The sequence below is a fragment of the Engystomops pustulosus genome, chromosome 6 (assembly GCF_040894005.1).
Source record: "Engystomops pustulosus chromosome 6, aEngPut4.maternal, whole genome shotgun sequence".
NCBI lineage: Eukaryota > Metazoa > Chordata > Amphibia > Anura > Leptodactylidae > Engystomops > Engystomops pustulosus.
In genome coordinates this window covers 84667193-84687034 of record NC_092416.1, presented here as the reverse complement: position 1 = coordinate 84687034, position 19842 = coordinate 84667193, and the positions used below count along the sequence as shown (strand labels likewise).

The 19842-nt window shown below is 39.2% G+C and overlaps 1 protein-coding gene across 11 annotated transcripts in view; it reads right to left on the bottom strand.

Annotated features, from left to right (window-relative positions):
* KASH5 (KASH domain containing 5) overlaps window positions 1-19842 on the bottom strand; it is an 81297-nt gene that overhangs the window by 29836 nt on the left and 31619 nt on the right. For 9 of the 11 annotated variants that reach the window (XR_011856507.1, XM_072156877.1, XM_072156875.1 and 6 more), the window contains exons 9-14: window positions 19010-19060; window positions 18512-18589; window positions 18373-18429; window positions 13574-13633; window positions 5834-5898; window positions 4009-4090 (exon numbers count right to left, since the gene is read on the bottom strand). Coding sequence is in view for 10 of the 11 variants with exons in the window: in XM_072156877.1 (XP_072012978.1) it covers window positions 4009-4090; window positions 5834-5898; window positions 13574-13633; window positions 18373-18429; window positions 18512-18589; window positions 19010-19060 (393 nt within the window). In the remaining variant the exon portion in view is untranslated. The remainder of the gene's footprint in view (window positions 1-4008; window positions 4091-5833; window positions 5899-13573; window positions 13634-18372; window positions 18430-18511; window positions 18590-19009; window positions 19061-19842) is intronic. The other 2 variants (XM_072156880.1, XM_072156882.1) reach the window with 2 other exon arrangements.

Here is a 19842-nt window from a genome sequence, read left to right as displayed (position 1 = left end):
TTTGCCTTGCAGTAAATTATGTTGTGTGACCCAGTTTCGGCAAAGCTTTAGCTGTAAAATAGATGGATTCATTTGACAGAATACTTTGGTATTCAGGGAAAATAATGATTTACTCAGTAGGGGGTATTTATTATGCCTTTTACTTCCGTTTTTTTTTTGTTCCCTTTTGCCTTCTCTATGCCACTTTTTTGACAAGTAGGCATGGAGGGATGGGAGCAAGGCAGCCAGGGAGCAGAAGCTCGGGCCTGTCAAATTTAGAACAACAAAATAAATGGTCCAGCTGTGACCAGATGTATTTTCAGCTTTATTCAAGGTTCTTCTGAAACATCCACAGGTTGCTTAAAAGCATGCCTATAATCATGATTAAGTGCATTTAGATGCCAGAAATTCATTGGATGTTTCACAAGAACCTGAAATAAAGCTGGAAATACACAGTGGCGTATCAATTGACCTGGGCCCGCAGTCTGCAGGTCCATCAGAGGTGCAGAGAATCAATTGTATGTGTGTCAGTCATGCATTCAATGGATTATAATAGCGGCGCAGACAGGCAGATGTACGTCTATGTGCCGTGCCTGCGCACACTGATAACATCATCAGCGGAGCTACCGTCACATCATACAGGGTGCCAGGCTAAGGTGCAAGGATGGAAGTGCATCTGCCCTATCTGCTACCAGAGAGAAGATGAAGCCATGTGATTGCTGGGTGAGTACAGAGCTTATTGAGGCTTACAGAGGTGGCTGCTGTAAGCATTTCTATAATAAGAGATGCTGGAAAGTATATCAATAAGGGAGGCTGCTGGATAATACATATACTGTATATAAGGAGTATGGTCCTATAAGGAGTATAATTCTGTCTTGTGTGCGGGACAGTGGTGGCAGTTAGAGTTTAGATATATGGGTCCAAAGTTCGCACCAGGACCAAGTAGAGTCTTGTTACGCCACTGAAAATACACCCGATCTTATCACAACTGGACCATTTATTTAGTTGTTCTACTGATTGCCCTCATGGCGGGGTTTGTTTCTGTACTGCTTGATGAACAGGATGAATGCTAAGACACGTTGGGGTGTGAGGGGTGATAAAACCTCCTCAGTTAGTCTCAGATGAACCTCTTAGGTTTTTACAATTTTTTGAACATTGAGTACAGTATATTGTTATCTGTTTGAATTTGTGAGTAATCACTGTAGAATGATTTTTTTTGGAAATGGCTTTATAACTCTTTCCACTTTGATGGGCAGCAACAATTGCTCCACATTCTACACTTTAATAGAGGTAGGCATACTTTCTGATGGTCAATTCATCAAGAGTATTTAGGGTAGGGTGTGTTCCCATGTTCAGTTTTTCAGATGCAGTTTTTGATGTCCAAACCAGGAGTGGAGTGAAAGCTTCTTTCCATTATGAGTTCTCACCCATCAGATCTACACCTGCTATTGGCTTCTGCTACTATCCATCTTAATTACTATAATAATGGTATGGATAGCACAAGTGTATTTAACCCCTACGGGACTCTATTTTGGCCTTTAGGACGTGGTACCATTTTTCAAATCTGCCCTGTGTCACTGTTTAAAAATTTGGATGAAATCTTTTGAAAAATTCTTTATTTTCAAAGTTCTAAATTCTGTACATTTGAAGCAGATAGTCATAGCACCCATATAAATTCATAACTTGCATTTCCCAAATGTCTGCTTCATGTTGGCATGGTTTTTTAAGATTCCACATAATTTACTAGAATGTTATAAGGCACAGAATTTAGGTGCCATTTTTCTCATTTTTCAGATGGACCTTCTCAACTGTGAGAGGCCTAAATAATAGCTAGACTCTTAAATTACTACATTATGGTAACTTCACCCCTCAATGTATGAAAAAGCACTTTTAAGAAGTTTGTTTAACCCTTTAGGTTTCTTTTAGGGGTTGAAACAAAACGGAGGCGTGGTCTACAAATTGTAATAATTTTTGACAATACATTCAATTTGGATGGAAAATTAAACATTTGTAGTGGATTAAATGAAAAAAGGATCCACAAAGTTTGATACCCAATTTCTCCCGAGTACACTGATACCCCATATGTGGTGGTAACCTGCTGTATGGGCGCACGGCCGGGCATAGAAGGGAAGGAGGCGCCATTCCAGAGCACATTTGCATTGTCACATTGTACAGGATAATTTTTTGTCTTTTTTTAATGTGGACCTGTAGGGGCTCATTTTTTTGCCACATGAGATGAACTTATCTGTTACTTAATTTTGGGGCATCTATAGCTAATTGGTGAGATTTTATTATCTCTGTTGGTGGAGGAAATGAAAATCATCAATTTTTTGGAAGATTTTTTTGTGGTTTTTTTTGGCCGTTTACCGTACCATAAAAATAGTATATTATATGTATTCTATGGGTCGCCGCGATTAAAAAAATACCTAATTTATATAGATTTTTTTATTTTTTTTCAAATTTTACTGAATAAAAAGTAATTTGGCGAAAATGTTGATTTTAGCATCACGGTCTTTTGATGTGCATAACTTTTTTATTTTTCAGCTGACAAATCTGGTTAAGGGCTTATTTTTTGCAAGAAGTGTTGTTCTTTTTAGTGGTCCGTTTGTGAGCCAGTGCCAGAAGTGGGACGTTATGGAAAGTCCTGTTGCGAGAATAATCTACCCGCAGGGACATACTATAACGTCCTAGTGCGCTTAGGGGTTAAGAAACATATTATCACAGAGAAACACAGGATACTGCATTGGTATAAGGAACATTTGCAAAACCAAGATTTAATAAATAACTTAGTATAATATTATTGTGTTTGAAGATGTTGTAGGGATGCAATTGAAGTACATGGGGCCTTTAATCCACCCTAAAATAACTTTCTCTTTTAGACGCCCATGCTAAAATGGGCATTTTCTATACATGCCACCCTGTAGAGAGAAAACAGTAAAATAATAAATAATTGTACTAAATTAGCCAGTAAATACTTTCAGCCTAATATACATGTCTAGCATCTATTGGTTGTCCATCGTACATATGTGTCAGCAAGGTAGCTGGCCTTGATTATGTAAAAACCCAGTAGCTGTATGCCAGTGACATTAAGTTACTATGTAGTTTGTTTTCCTTCTGTACTTCGTATGGATCCAGGTTTTTTAAGGAAAAAAAAGAGTCTAGGTGGGGAGGTCTTTCCCAAAGTCCAGCCCAAATAAAAAAAACAGCTGCCACTGCTCAGGTTGGGGAACTGTGTGTTATCAAGCTATTGTCCTCCATGTGCTATGGAGGAAAAGCCGCCTAAAAGTTCCTTAGAATGCTACATTGCTGACCTGGTGAGATAATTCCTTGTTGTTGTATTTTATCATACCTGAAGAAAGGACTGTTTGGATTTATGTCTCGAAGCTGATGGAAGTTTATTTAGAAGTTTAAAGGACATCTACCACCAGGATCAAAAATCGTAAACCAAGCACATTGACATACTGGTGTGTGCCCCCTATGACAAGATCCAGTCTTCTTTAAGCTTCCAATGACCATGTTTTTTTTTTTTTTTTAGAAAAAAAGGCTTTGAAAATTATGCAAATTAGCCTGAGGGGCTCCATTTACCCAATGGAGCCCAGAGCCCCTAGGGCTCATTTGCATAATTCTAAAAGTTTTTATTTGTAAACAATAGGGCATAGGAAGCTTAAAGAATAGTGGATCCTGCCATAGGGAGTGAGTGTTCTTAGGTTACAATCCTTGATCCTGGTGGTAGATGTCCTTTAAGAAACAACAAATCTTCCATTTGCTTTTGCACCTGTACCTGTGTCTGTGCTGAAAACCAGTGACTACCTTTGAATAACACCCTACACTATAATTCACCTTTCTGCCTTTGCAATGTCCATAGAGACCACAGAAACACAATCTCTTCTTATGTGAAAAATCTAAATAGTATTTTCCTTTGAAATTGAACTTTCAAGGTAAATGTACAGAATTTACCATCACTCTACAATAGACAAGAACGCTATGCACACATTTGTATTGAAGCGATCCACCTAGTATTTATATTACCTCTTGAATCTCCTCTATTTCATTACGCACAGAGAATACTGACATATCGCTGGAACGCGGGTTGTGGACAAGGCTTGAATGTCTGTAAAGAAACATGAAATATGTTTTCTTTCTAGCCTATAGTAGCTGCTATGTATAGTTCTAAGGCATCTTTTGATTTGGCTGTGTAAAGATATGACCTTCACTGATTTCTTTCAGGTGAACATTTTATGAAAGGAATTATTTTGTTCTGAGGCTACATTTGTTTCTTGTATAGCTGCCTGAATCAATGGTAAAAAGTAAAGTAAAGCAGCCTGGGAATCTGAGCTGTAAAAGCTTTTTTTCTTTTAAGTGTAACATCTTTTATGTAAAGCTGCATGTGAAAATAAGCGTATTTCTGTATATCCATAGGATATTCCATAAATGTGGATGTTTCTTCAAAATGCCAATCTAATATTGGACTTTCAATATTCTGAAAAATGTCCCAAACCGGACAGTCCCTTTTTAAAGGGAACTTCTCACAAGAATTGGATCTAATAAACCAGTACCTGTAGGTTGTCAAGCAGCTAACCAACTTCCAGAGCATGGTTCTTTCTTGGCTCAGGTTGGTGGCATCAATCAGAAAATCAACTTTGAAGTGAAAGGTTGTGGTATTAAGTCAGGGAGAAGTAGAGCCCAGTGCTGCAGTCATGCTAGACCTTCCCTGTGATTAATGGTACATCACTAACAGATCTCCAGAAGTCTTGTAAATGTCAATGAAAGCAGATTATTTTTTTTTCTCAGTTGGGAAGAGCTTCAGTGGTGACCGCCTCTGTGACTAAATCTAACCAATTTATATCTCACATCAAAGTTGATTTTGTGGATAATCCAACAACACTGGACCATAAAAGAAACAGATCTAGAAGGTGTTAAGCTGCTTGATAACATACTGGTAGTGGTTTAATTTCTCTTGACCTTTTCATTTTTTTATGCACTGCTTGTTCTTTTATACCTTTTAGGTTACATATCAATGTCAGAGGTTACTTTTGTATACGAATATACAGTATGATGCCCTATCCCTAGGATAGAACATACTATTCAGATTTGACCCCTGGGATGCCCCTTACTCTCCTTTGGTGATGTGGGATGAAATAATTCAGGCTTCCGCCTCTTGATGTATCGGGGCTGCTGGCAGCGTAGCGATTATCCTGCCTGGCGTGGAAAAAGACGCAGCCGGCGACTTTTCACGTATTAAAAGTTGGCGGTAGCAGCAAGTGCGCAGGCGCGGGGACAGTAACACCCACTCCCGGCTGGCCACGCCCCCCTTCACGCCCCACTGGCGTGAAGGTGGTGGATCGGGGCAAATAATTGCAAAAGCTAGCAATAAGCTAGCATTTGCGATTATTTCCCGATAAATATCCCCCTATTAGTCTTTTTCTAGCCCATGCAAGACTTGTTGCCTTTGCACTTCAGGTTTCAGTGTTCTACCCACTGGAACTGAAGTCGGAGCTACTACACATGCAAGTAGGAGGGATTGCAGAGGCTACTGGGGTGTGGCATAGCCTTTGCTCCAGCTCTCTGGAGAGGCTACTCTGCGCCCCAGTTGCCTCTCCAGAAAATTTGCATATCAGTTAAAGTGTAGATAACGTTAGAAAGTATTATAGAATTAGGAGAGGATAGTTTAGGGCTTAACATGTTTCTGGGAACCTACCATCAGCTCTGCATTAATAGGTAGATTCCTGATATAGTTCTTTTCTGGTTCTATAGTAAAGTACTTCCTTGGGCAACATCAAAGCCTACTAGTCTTACATTTTATAACTCTGTTTCATTTTTCCAATTTGTTTTCATTTCTGTGGTGGCAACTCACATTACCATGTCCTCATGAGTCTGTAAAAGTTTTTCTTGTAAATCATTCTTTTCCTGTCTAAGCTCCTTGAACGAAAGAAAATGAAAGAAAACTTAAGAAAAGATTGTAATTGGTTTGTAAGATGATTCCCAAAGATACACAAGGAATCTCAGTTATTAAAATCCATTGTAAATTTGGTTTTATTAGCAAAATGTCCACATATTCAACCGTTTTCAGCTGACTTAAAATAGTTATTGTGGTTGTTAAATTCAACAGATACACGCACTTTTATTGACTCCTTTATAACAGGCATTATTAGCACAATTTTGTGGCCTACTGCAGGTCTTATGCATAGCCAGACCTGCTTATGGTAGCCTTAAAGGGGTATTCCCACAAAGACAAGATTCTTAAATATACTCAGGATAAGAAAATAACACGTTCTCTAATTCAATGGTCTTAACAGAAATACAGTATTTCACAGCTATAATTCCAGCCTGCCTCTATCTGTCCTGCTGGATCCGACCAAAAATCTTCTGACTTAGGATCCAGGGCTGATTCTTCTCATGAATAGTTTCTCATGTCTGCTCCCTACTGTGTCTTTGCATCGGTCCCTCTGCCTACATTCCAAGAAGAACTCAGACACTCACATGAGCACTTCCTGCTGTCAAGCAGCATCATGAGGAGACTAAATCTACAAGCTAAAACAGATAAGATCTTTATAGCAGGGGAAGGAGTTGTAACAGAGATTGTGTGTGAAGCTAAGATGCAGCAGTGCTGACAGTGTGTCATTATGTGTTAAATTCGTCTCATCATCTCTCATCTTTGATCTGTCTTATCTCTCTTTGTGTCAGATACTAGTGAATGTTCAGAAACTAAATAAAAGTGTAGATAAACCCTGATAATCTAACCACTGTCGGAACACAACTCTCACGGCACATAGGAATCATAATGTGCCTGCACACTCAGGAATTTTACAGTGACCATCACTGAGTGATAGTAGCTAATAAAGTAAAATTGCAAAGTAAGGGGTTTCAAAATGATCTTTATTGTGTAAACTTCACTAGGGGATTAAAATTTGAGAGCTTTCTTTCATGGGAAACCCCTTTACGGGGGAATCTTGGCCCATTTCTAATTGGTAATAACCCACAGTTCACTAGTATTTTTGGGTTTATTTGAAGCAAATGTCTTCTTCAATTACTATTATGGGGTTAAAGCCAGAGTTCACCAAACAGGACTAAATCTACCGAATCTTCCTGCAGTCCCAAGCAACTTAAGAGATTCTGCTCTCAGCACTGTTTTAAAGCTACACTTTATTGACTGTTTGGAACTGCAGGAAAAGTGATAAAATGTTGACAGAAGTGCATTATCTTTGGAGGTCATTCTGCTGGACCCACCATTCTTCTTGTACAGAGAGACCCTACAACGAGAGCCTGAATTTTTCCTCTTTCTTTCAACTATATTGGTGTCCTCAGGGGGCTGATATGATTGAATGATGTGAAAGAGCAGGTAGCAATAAGTTACAGTTTAAAATGCCATGTTGGCACTTAACAGCAAGTGGATTTATGTTTGCAGTTTGGGCACTGTCTTTAACCCCTTACTGACGCGCGCCATAATAGTACGGCCCGCGTTGGGTGCGGGTACATGGAGAGGGCTGATGGGCTGAGCGGTAAGTCTTTGCTGCATAACACCTGCGATCAGTGTTAGCACCGATTGCAGGGATAACACCGTGGCTTCAAAAAGATGGCAACGCCATCATGGTGACGATCATCGCTCCCCATGATGTTATCGGGGAGCAGCGATTGGTCACCATGACAGCCTCAGGTCTTTTGAAGACCTGAGCCTGTCTCTTATTAACCCATTCATTACTATGTGCGATTTGCACATTTTAATGAACGATGTGGAAAATCCCCATATACTGCCATACTGCAGTATGGCAATATATGGTAGGATTGATCAGACAACCTAGGGTTAAAGTACCATAGTGAGTCATAAAAATAGTAAAAATAAAAAAAGTTCAAAAAAAATTATAATAAAAAACCATAAAAATTCAAATCACCCCCTTTCCCTAGAACTGATATAAATAAACAGTAAAAAATCATAAACACTTTCGGTATCGTCCGAAAATACTCGATGTATCAAAATATAATAACTGCGTTTCACTGAGTTTAACCGGTAACGGGAAATTGCGCATAAAGTCGAAAATGGCATTTTTTCGACATTTTGAAAAATACAAAAAATTTAATAAAAAGTGATGAAAAGGTTGTAAAGTCCTAAAAATCATTGAAAACGTCAACCAAGTCGCAGAAAATGACACCACCCACAGCTCCGTACACTGAAGTATGAAAAAGTTATTAGCACCAGAAGATGACAAAATCAAAAATATGTTTTTGTACAGGTGGTTTTAATTTTTGTAAATGAAAAAATTATAAAACCTATACAAATTTGTGTACTGACACAAAGAATAAAGAAGACATGTAATTTGGGGTGTACAGTGAGAGCTGTAAAATCCAAGCCCACAAGAAAACTACACAAATTTTTCACTGCATTTGGAATTTTTTTTCTGCTTCCCAGTACACGGCATGGAATATTCAATACGTGTAAAAATAAAAAAGTTATAGAATTTTGAAGGTGGGGAGTGAAAACTGGAAATGAAAAAACAAAGAAGGGCCAGGTCGTTCAAAGGGTTCAAAGGTTCGCCATCACTGCTGCAAAGTGTAAATTTTTTATCATATGCTCCATTCTTCCTATTTCAGTCATACTGCTTGAGTCAGTGGGTCTCACAAAATAAAACTTATCCTGGGGTCCCACCCTCCATCAACACAGAGAAATAAAACCCAGAATCCTCCAAATTATTTTTTGTGCTGCTTGAACCAGTGGTCCAGTATTGAGTTAGAGCATGGGCCCTTCACAGGATCTCTTTTCATACTGTGAATGAAGTTACTCATCTTGCTATAATATAGCTTAGCATTGAGACCACCATCAACCCTCGTCAAGTATTGAATGCCTATGGCCTTGAAAAAAACCCATATTATCAGTCTTCCTCCACCAAACTTCAATTTCTTGTTCCCTTACCCCATAAGAGCTCAATCCATCATACGTGGATGTATGCAGATGTCTAATTTCTGGCATCATCCAGTGCAGCTGTGAATTCAACACACTGTAAGTACTTTGATAATAATTATAATTGGTCGTAAGACGTAAGACTGTTCGCAGTGGGAAATAACCATCTGCATCATAGAGAGAAAATGCAGGCAGAAATGTTTCTGCCTGTGCTGGCCTCCTAATAACATATATATGATTTTTGCTTAAAGACCTGCAATCTGCCACCTCAGGTGAGTTTCTCAGGTGAGTTACATGAGAGGCCTGGAAGCCTTGAAAAGGTCCTTGTTTGTCATGTATCACGCCCATTCACATACCTTCAAAGGTAAACACTGATGATTGGTGCTCAAGATATCCCCCAAACTATTATTTTGTCTAGATAACAGAAAGTCCAAGACAGCACAGTCTGAGGAAAACTCTCCATGAGAGGGGTGGAGGGCCCACAGGTCCAGGCAGGGCCTACAAACGGTTTATCCAGAAAGGCAGGCAGCATTCCAATTTTCAGTATTGAAGGTGAGATTTATTCAAGTGGCAATGTATTGGTGTGAAGCCCTTAATAAATGTGTATTCACACAGAGACAGTGCAACACTTAAATAAATCTTACCTTTATACTGAAAATTGGAGCGCTGCTAGCTTTTCTGGATATATTATTTTGTCTATATGTAACTGGTCTAAAAAACTGCCACAGGGGTTTATACAAGTTACATTTATAAACAATATTTATGGAAGGGCAATTAGAATTTCTTTAAAATATTATTTGGGAGTTTAATTCTGTTTCAAAACACAGAATTGTCATTTTATGTGTTATGGTTGATTAAAAGGGGTTTTGTGCCTTAAGGGTATGTGGAAACATAAGACAATCCCTTAACACCACTGCTTATAGTCACCCTATCAATTCAGGCCAAATTGTAGCCAATAAAAGATAAGGAGGCATAAAGATCTCCTTCCATTGTGACCAGTCACTTATATAGAAAATACACTGCAACCAACAGTAAACACTCATATTGTGCCTTTCATTTACTTGAGACATTGATATGTTAAAACTCCTATGGGTATAATGTATCACAGCTGTAACCACTGATGACCTGGAAAGAAGAAGCCGTATCACCAAGCCTGGAAAGCCGTATCACCAAGAAGACTGTCTATTGGCATGACAATTATTATGCTCCAGTAGAGTTATAAATCTGTTTCAACAGTTAATTAAAAAACTAATAGTGAAGACATAAAATCATTAGCCTTCATGTTTGATGATGGACTGTCTTCATTTTCCTGCTTCGAGTCCTCCTGTGACATATCTTTTCAACTGACCCAATTCATCTTGACTAATGTCCAGGGCAGGAAAGCTACTTGTGTTCTGACAGTAAATACAAGGTAAGGCTTGCTTTTTCTTTGTTGCCCACAGCATTTTTAAAAGCCTTAGCACAAAAACAAAGTTCAAAGGCATCAATACACTTCATGTGCTCTCTCCAGCTTTATTACACTGGATAAAACATGGTTTGTTATTGTCATTGCTGAATTTTTGGTTATTTCATTTCATTACATTTGATGATCTATTCCACTCTTTAATCTTTGCTTTGGCAAGTGTCAGCCTGTGTCACTCTTCTTGCCTGTTAGATTCTTTTAGGTTCATAACTGTCCTAAGTAATCAAAAAGTTTCTTCGTATGCTGTCTTCATTATTATTCCCAAAGTCATATTTCTTTCCTTCAGTACTATGGGGTGTGAAGGGTAGGTTTTTACGATGTACTAAATAGCACCGTTATTGTACCCCTGTGCTTTTGTTTGTGGCCATTGAAAAGTAGCCATTCCAAAGTGGAAACTTTGGAGTTCAAGGTACAAGTGTGGAATTAAAACTTCACTTTACAGAGTAAAAAGCCATACACAGCCTTTCTCAAGCCAGGAAGACACATGTGCAAGTTAGGTATTAGTGGCTTTTTAGGTTATGATGACATACAGGCTCAGCTGCAATCAAATTGAGAACTTATATGGTAACATATGTAGTGGGTATTCAGAATGACTTCTTACACAGACTGCAGCAGGGCCGCATCTGAAGACGGTGCTGCCGGTAGTATGGACTCGCAAATGCTGTCAAGTCCATACTACATGAAAAAGCAATGACATTGGCACCTTTAAGGTGCCAACGTAATTGATAGGCAGAGCAGTGCAGTACAGCGCGTCCTCGTCCACCACTCTGCAAGACACAGGCAAATGTGAGTGCTGGCCTGTTTCACTATACAGAATACACCAGAGAGGAGTTGCGGGGGACTGATGGGGCTGGAGATAAGTCCAAGGTACAAGGTTTATTTTTATATGGGTGTCATAGCGTTATATACTGCTACTGGGGGGGGGGGCTGTATATCCTGGGGTGCGAGGCCATGGACTGCTGCTTTACATGTTCAACTTCAGCCTCATATTGCTCTCTCTACTGGACCATACAACATACAATCTCTAGTAACCTGTCAGCTCTAATGCTGACTAGGTTGGCACTCTTCTGAGTTCATTGATTTTAGGTGCCTGCTGAGAACTTTTTTCCTAGCCAGAATGCACCTTTTCTCTAATAACCTCTACCAGGGGTAGGGGGGGCACCATAAGCCTACCTAACCAACAAGCTAGGGATGCCAATGATACTATATAAGTAATACCTCCCCTATCTCAGCCTCAAACAGTCATGTATAAAAGTGAAATAACAAATATACAACAACAATACACTGAGATGTCAGTTCCATTTATAACCCAAGGGATTCCCGGCTATGGAAAACAGATCACAAGAAATATTGATACTAGGGCCCCATTTTTCAGCTGGAATCAATGAGGGGATTAAGTAGTAAGTGTTAAATTGCTATAGAGAATCATAACAGGAGAATTGCAGCTTCAAAATGTCAGCCTTTAGGTATGGCTTTAACCCATAACCTTTAAAGGACATCTGTCATCAGGTCTCTGTCACTAGTCCTGTCACCACTACCTGTTGGAGAAGCTCACAAGGATCCCATCACAGCCTCTTTCTAGTCAATTCACACATTAATCATTCTAAAATCATATTTTCTTTATTATGTAAATGAGTCTGGTCACATGGTCAGAGGCAGTGATGTCACCCCTGTTACCCCTCCCCTCTCCTCCCCCTGCTCATGTCTGTGTGTAATGTATAGTAATGCATTGTTAGCGTCTGTGGTTTATCTGCTGACATGCTCTCCCTCCTAATACACATGTGAGAGACACAGACATCAGCTACAGACGTACCTGACATGTTCTGCTATAACATGGCTGTCTGGAGCTGTTGTGTCTCTCCTATACACACACAGGCTGCAGGGAGCGTGGCTGCCAGCACCAGGAAGCACATGGAGGAGCCAATACACCATTATACCTCACACCATTATACAGGCTGTCAGTCATGTGTATAGGTGTATCTCATACACACACAGGCTGTAGGGGGCACCAGCACCAGGAAGCACATGGAGGAGCCAATACACCATTATACCTCACATCATTATACAGGCTGTCCGTCATGTGTATAGGAGTATCTCACACACACAGGCTGCAGGGGGTGCCAGCACCAGGAAGCACATGGAGGATCTATTATACCATTATACCTCACACACATCATTATATTGGCTGTGAGTCATGTTTATAAGAGTATCTCATACACACAGGCTGCAGGGGGCGCCAGCACCAGGAAGCACAAGGAGGAGCCATTACACCATTATACCTCACATCATTATACAGGCTGTCCGTCATGTGTATAGGAGTATCTCACACACACAGGATGCTGGGGACGCCAGCACCAGGAAGCACATGGAGGAACCATTACACCATTATACCTCACATCATTATATTGGCTGTGAGTCATGTTTATAAGAGTATCTCATACACACAGGCTGCAGGGGGCGCCAGCACAAGGAAGCACATTGAGGAGCCATTACACCATTATACCTCACATCATTATACAGACTGTCAGTCAAGCACTGGGGATGTGGCTGTGCCTTCCACTCATAAATAAGCCGGACAGCTTGAATATGATTATGACTCATTGGACATCTCACAGGTCATTTGCATACAACTTTAGGACCTCATTGCTTAAGTTTACAGGCATGTAGAAGGACAATAAAGGGACAGAGGCAATGCTTTCTAATGGCAGTTTATGAAAGTATATTTAGTTTAGGGTGTTAATTTGCCTGACGAGTTCTCTTTAATAAAAAAAATCATTTTATGTTTACATTACAGTACAGACTAACATATGTGAAATCTTTGTTTAGTATGTTTAGTATAGTATTTGTTTAGTATTATTTAAAAGTTCTTGGAATCGTCATATCTTTTATTGCATCCATTTTAGATGTAAAATGAGAATAACTGAAATATGACCAACTCCAATCAATATTCAATATAGACTCCTTTGAGCGGGGACTTCAGTATGATTCTATAACTGATGCAATGTGATGCCTAAGGGTGCGGTCACACGTATCCCTTTGATTCAGTTTAGAAACAGAATCAAAGTGCACAGGGGCAAGCCACGGCTGGCTTGCATATGTTTCTACGGAAACACCTTTCCTTTTAATTAGAACAATCTATACCTAGAACACTGTAATTATTGATTAGGTTATTTCTTTTATGTCTATATTTGATAAAATGTAGTGCCTGCTGTTATATATTTATGTATCATCTGACCTACCTGTAACAATGTTTTTTGTTCTTCTACCAGTCCATTTAATTCTTCTGATTGTATCATTCTCTAGAAATATGAATATAGATGAAAGCGATAAACAAACATATCATATGATACATGGTTATTGTTAAATTTGGCATCTTGTGTTTTTCAATTAAAATAAAGTGGTTGTCTCATCTTTTTATTTAAGTGGAAGAAGATATTTTGGAGATATGAAATGAACAAGACCTGTAATAAAGATAGGATAAACAATATTCTGAGGCTTCAGTGACATCTGCTGGCTAGATTGTAGCACATATTCTTTGCATTATAACCTTGTGACTATTTCCTCTCTAGAACGATTGTGACTAAATAGGAATGTTAATAAGCGGTGGTTCCAATGGGGCATCTGCGCATAGTTTGTTTTATCACTGCAAATTTACAGCCACCATTATTAAATAATATAACTTTAAGTGGGGATTGTTGTCGACAGTTGTTGCACAAATTTTATTTGTTTAAGGAAAGTTACCACTGGAATAGACCATTCTGAAATAATCATAAAAAAAGTAACTTTAATCAGGAGCATGAGAATTAGAGAAAAGGTATTTTTGGATGAGGTCTTTTATTGTTAGAAAGGCACAAAAGGTGGACAACACGTTTCGATAACATACTGCGCTGCAAGTCCACGAAACCGGATATTTATACATACAATCTTTATGTCCACTTGTTACCAATATAGCGCTGTGTCAAATTTTGTAATAATTTTTATTTGGAAGTAAGGAGGACATAGTAGGCTAAAACTATAAAGAACTGATCCTCATCTCACCATTTACCTGCTGCTCCTTTTCCAAGGATGCACTAGTGCTTGCTGGTCCCTACTTACTATTCCCACCATAAAACGCAATAACTAGGAGAGGCAGGGTCCCATAGCAGGCTTCTGAATGGGGCCCCCTTCTCACTTAAAAAAATATATACTTGTGTACTCACACATTTGAGTTACAATCACACCCATTTATACACTCATACACACATTTATATAACTATATACATTCACAGTTCTACACAGTTCTTCACTCATACACACATGTATACACTGATGCGCACACATATAGAACATATATACACACATACACTCACCGGCCACTTTATTAGGTACACCATGCTCGTAACGGGTTAGACCCCCTTTTCCCTTCAGAACTGTTTCAATTCTTCGTGGCATAGATTCAACAAGGTGCTGGAAGCATTCCTCAGAGATTTTGGTCCATAATGACATGATGGCATCACACAGTTGCCGCAGATTTGTCGGCTGCACATCCATGATGCGAATCTCCCGTTCCACCACATCCCAAAGATGCTCTATTGGATTGAGATCTGGTGACTGTGGAGGCCATTTGAGTACAGTGAACTCATTGTCATGTTCAAGAAACCAGTCTGAGATGATTCCAGCTTTATGACATGGCGCATTATCCTGCTGAAAGTAGCCATCAGATGTTGGGTACATTGTGGTCATAAAGGGATGGACATGGTCAGCAACAATACTCAGGTAGGCTGTGGCGTTGCAACGATGCTCAATTGGTACCAAGGGGCCCAAAGAGTGCCAAGAAAATATTCCCCACACCATGACACCACCACCACCAGCCTGAACCGTTGATACAAGGCCGGATGGATCCATGCTTTCATGTTGTTGACGCCAAATTTTGACCCTACCATCCGAATGTCGCAGCAGAAATCGAGACTCATCAGACCAGGCAACGTTTTTCCAATCTTCTACTGTCCAATTTCGATGAGCTTGTGCAAATTGTAGCCTCAGTTTCCTGTTCTTAGCTGAAAGGAGTGGCACCCGGTGTGGTTTTCTGCTGCTGTAGCCCATCTGCCTCAAAGTTCGACGTACTGTGCGTTCAGAGATGCTCTTCTGCCTACCTTGGTTGTAACGGATGGCGATTTGAGTCACTGTTGCCTTTCTATCAGCTCGAACCAGTCTGCCCATTCTCCTCTGACCTCTGGCATCAACAAGGCATTTCCGCCCACAGAACTGCCGCTCACTGGATGTTTTTTCTTTTTCGGACCATTCTCTGTAAACCCTAGAGATGGTTGTGCGTGAAAATCCCAGTAGATCAGCAGTTTTTGAAATACTCAGACCAGCCCTTCTGGCACCAACAACCATGCCATGTTTAAAGGCACTCAAATCACCTTTCTTCCCCATACTGATGCTCGGTTTGAACTGCAGGAGATTGTCTTGACCATGTCTACATGCCTAAATGCACTGAGTTGCCGCCATGTGATTGGCTGATTAGAAATTAAGTGTTAACGAGCAGTTGGACAGGGGTACCTAATAAAGTGGCCGGTAAGTGTACAGTGCCATTTAAAGGGAACCCGTCACCACTATTTTCACAAATACAGGTAGTGGCAGGTTCCTATAGAGCTCTAGTAACTATCTGACACCCTGCTTTTAGCTAAAAATTGTTCCCCTCAGATCCCCATAAAATCAGAGTTATAATCTTGCCTGGTATCTATGCAGCTTTGGAGCGAGTCCATGGGGGCGTGGCCTAATGTCATGTGACCAGGGTGACATCATCAAAGGTCCTTGAGCTACTTAATATGAAAACTATACCCCATGTACATATCTGACCACATAAAACCATCACAGCAGCCTCCATGGACTTCTACTCCTCTCCATGCAGCCTGCTGTGATTTCATGTGCTAAAATATGCTGTGATTTCATGACAAATATGCTTAGTGTACAGTTCCTAATGCTACAAAAGCTATAGGACCTACGATGATGTCACCCTGGTCACATGACATTATAGCAGCATACAGAGATAGGGATGGAGAGAAGCTGCTGGATTCAGCCCGAGGAGGCCACACCCACCTGGACTAGCTGTAGCCATGTTTAGTTACCAGATAAAACTATAAAGTTGAATATATGGGAATCTCAGGGGCATAATTTTTAGCTACAGCAGAGTGTCAAATAGTTATTAGAGCTCTATAGGAACATGTCACTACCTGTATTTGTGAAAATAGTGGTGACGGGTTCCCTTTAAGAATGAGCAGCATATATACACACATACATCCACACCATACCATACATCCACACCATTTACACATACAGCATTTACACACAAATATAGCATATATACTTCATACATATGTCATATACATATTATGCTGTACAATGTGGAGCTATTATGTATATAAAGGTGCACATCCTCCATTCTTTAGTGTGTCAGGTCGAATAACAGGGTCCCCTTGACATTGCCTGGAGGAAACATGATTCTTTTAGTCAGAAATTGAATCTTGTCTGCTTTATCATAAAAAGGCTGTTATTAAGGTACAGATCTTAAGTAGCAGATACTTTCAGGTGATATGGGAAGGATTTTTAACCATTTATCAGAGGGTAAAATTCTTGTGACAGGTCTTCTTTAACCCCTTAAGGATGCAGGGTATTTTCACTCATTTCTCGCTCTCCATCTTCAAAAATCCATAACTTTTTCATTTTTCCGTGTACAGAGCTGTGTGAGGATTTATTTTGTGCGTAACAAATTTTACTTTCCCGTGATGTTATTTTTTATTCCCTGCCATGTAGTGGGAAAATAATTTAAAAAAAAAAACTGTGTGCGTCACGTTCTTGTGGCCTCAGTTTTTACGACTTTCACTCTTCGCTTTATTCTTTGGTTCGGTGTGTACAAAAAAGAAAAAAAAATTTTGCCATCTTCTGACGCTAATAACTTTTTCATACTTTGGTGTACGGAGCTGTGTGATATGTTATTTTTTGCGGAATGAGCCAACATTTGCATTGCTGCCATTTTGAGGACTGTGCGACATTTTGACAATTTTTTATTACATTTTTTTATGTCATGTAAAAAGGTGTAAAAGTTGCATTTCGGACATTTGGGCGCCATTTCCCGTCTCAGAGGTCACCGTCTCAGAGGTCACCGTCTCAGAGGTCAGAGGGTATAACAAAGGATTAAGATGAACTTTTGTTATTGACCATATACGTATTTTCCCCTATAATTTGCAAATAAAGTCTTTAAAAATCAGACAAATGTGATTTCCTGGATTTGTTTAGACATTTTGGGGCACATTCACTTACAGGGTCCCCAAAGTTCACTGAAACGGCACTGTCCATCTACAATGCACCGTGCGGCTATTCACTAAGATCATCTGCCTAAAATCATGAATGTGTCGCTTCCATGTTCAGGTCCGACAGAGTTCAACATCTCTTTTGAGGTGCATTTTAAACATAGGGCTTGTGACACAATTTAAAAGGTAACTACCGCGCTCAGTCGGAATCAGTCAGACTGTCTGACGGCACGCCCCCTAATTTGTGTCGCATGGAAACCAGTTACACCACAAAAAGGATCCCGTGCGCCACAATTCCAGCGCACATACTTATTAAATAACTGTGCAAGCCACTTTAGCCCCGAAAAAGGTGCACAGTTCTACTAGAGTGCACACCGCAACCCTTAGTAAATGAGCCCTAATGTCTCTCCTAGTTGTGGTCTCCCTATAATGTCAATTACAGGCCTCTCTCATGTTTATTAGTGGGAGAACTTGCACAATTGTAGGTTGACTAAATCCTTTTTTTCCCTCCACAGTACACTGCATAATGTATTTTTTGCATAGTATAAAACATCTGAATAACTAAAAATGAAATAGCAAATAATTTTATCATGCATTCGACCACATTGAGCTGTAGATAATGGGGGGAATTCATCAAGCGCCATGATAAATCTACCCAATATATTTTACGTTATATAAATGTTTCATTTGCATACAACTTTACATACAACTTTACTATACCAACGTATGAAAGCCAAACATGTCACCTGTGATAATAGCTCATCTTTCTGCAACAGCAGGTTTTCATATTCATACAGTTGGTGCTGTGAATAAAATGACATATCACAGTGAAATGCTGCAGTGTTCCAGTGGTTAATGCATTACAATTTCAAAGTGCCCACTTACCTTTAACTTTGTATTTTCTATTCTAAGACTATCCAGCTTCTCGTTGACTCTCTTATTCTCTGAGAGCAGTTTATAATTCTGTAGGACGTATTTCCAGTTATTTCAGAAAATCTACTGCTTAATTTAACCTCTCCAAAGTACCACCAATGCAACCTTATATTTATGATTATCTTTATTTCTGAAAACTGTTAAAAACCCAACAGTTCTTTTAGTACAAATTAATACTGAATTCTATTGTAAACAGAATTTTCCCTGTATAGAATAAATACATTTATACTAAAAACTGACAACTTTGATTGAAAAATGTTTTATTAGTATTATAAATATTAGTAAATGTAAAGATCCATAATATGGCAACAATGAAGAGTCCCAAGATGTACATCAGTGTTTCTTGAAGTCTATTATTGCATCAATTGTATTGTAAAAAAAATCCTTTCCTAGATGTATTGCTCCAGTGGAGAATAATACAGAGCTATTAAAACTACTCATTTACTTTACCTCATCCTGTAAACTCTGGTTCTGGATACTTAGAAAAATGTCCTCTTTTTCCTGTAGATAAAAAAATAAATAAACACAGATCAATACAAATCTCTTGAATTTATACAGGACTATACATGTATGGTGCTTCTATTTCCAGCAGGTAGTATGGTTATATCTGGGTCTCAGAATGAACCATCATTTATTAGACATCTATGGCATATCTTGCATGCCATAAATATCTATGATGTGAATACCACTTTAATAACACTGATTTTAACTAGAGCTACTCTTTGACACCATCTAATACTCAATTCACATAATTCTTTTGCCAAAATAGATGGTATACTCTATATATACCTGGAAAGTCTAAAAAAATGTAGTTTGCCCATAGAAGAAAAAAGGCAAATGCCCTTTTGGAATTATTTTTGCTGGGATACACTGGGATCCAGCCCCTATTGTATTGAACATGGTGGTAAATAGGGCTTAGTATACAGATACTATGTGGGCAATGTTTTTGTTAATGTCATTCAATGGCAGAGTTATCTATCAGATGTTTGAGAAAACAGAAAGTTGTGTTATTCACAGGGGGTATAGGAACATAATTAGAAAATAAAGGAATAGATTTAGACAGGAAGAGCAGTTTTTCCAAGCGCTGAGGACAAGATCAATGTCCACATTAACATACAGATTAAATGAGAATATCTTGTAAATAGCTTACTGGACAGAAATAATAAAGGTGGGGTGAACACAGTATAATTGGTTCTGGGATAGCCAGCAACTGGCAACTTAAAGCACCATGCCAAAAAACTAACAACCATCTTCGGCTATTCCTCAGCAACATTGCTAGCTGC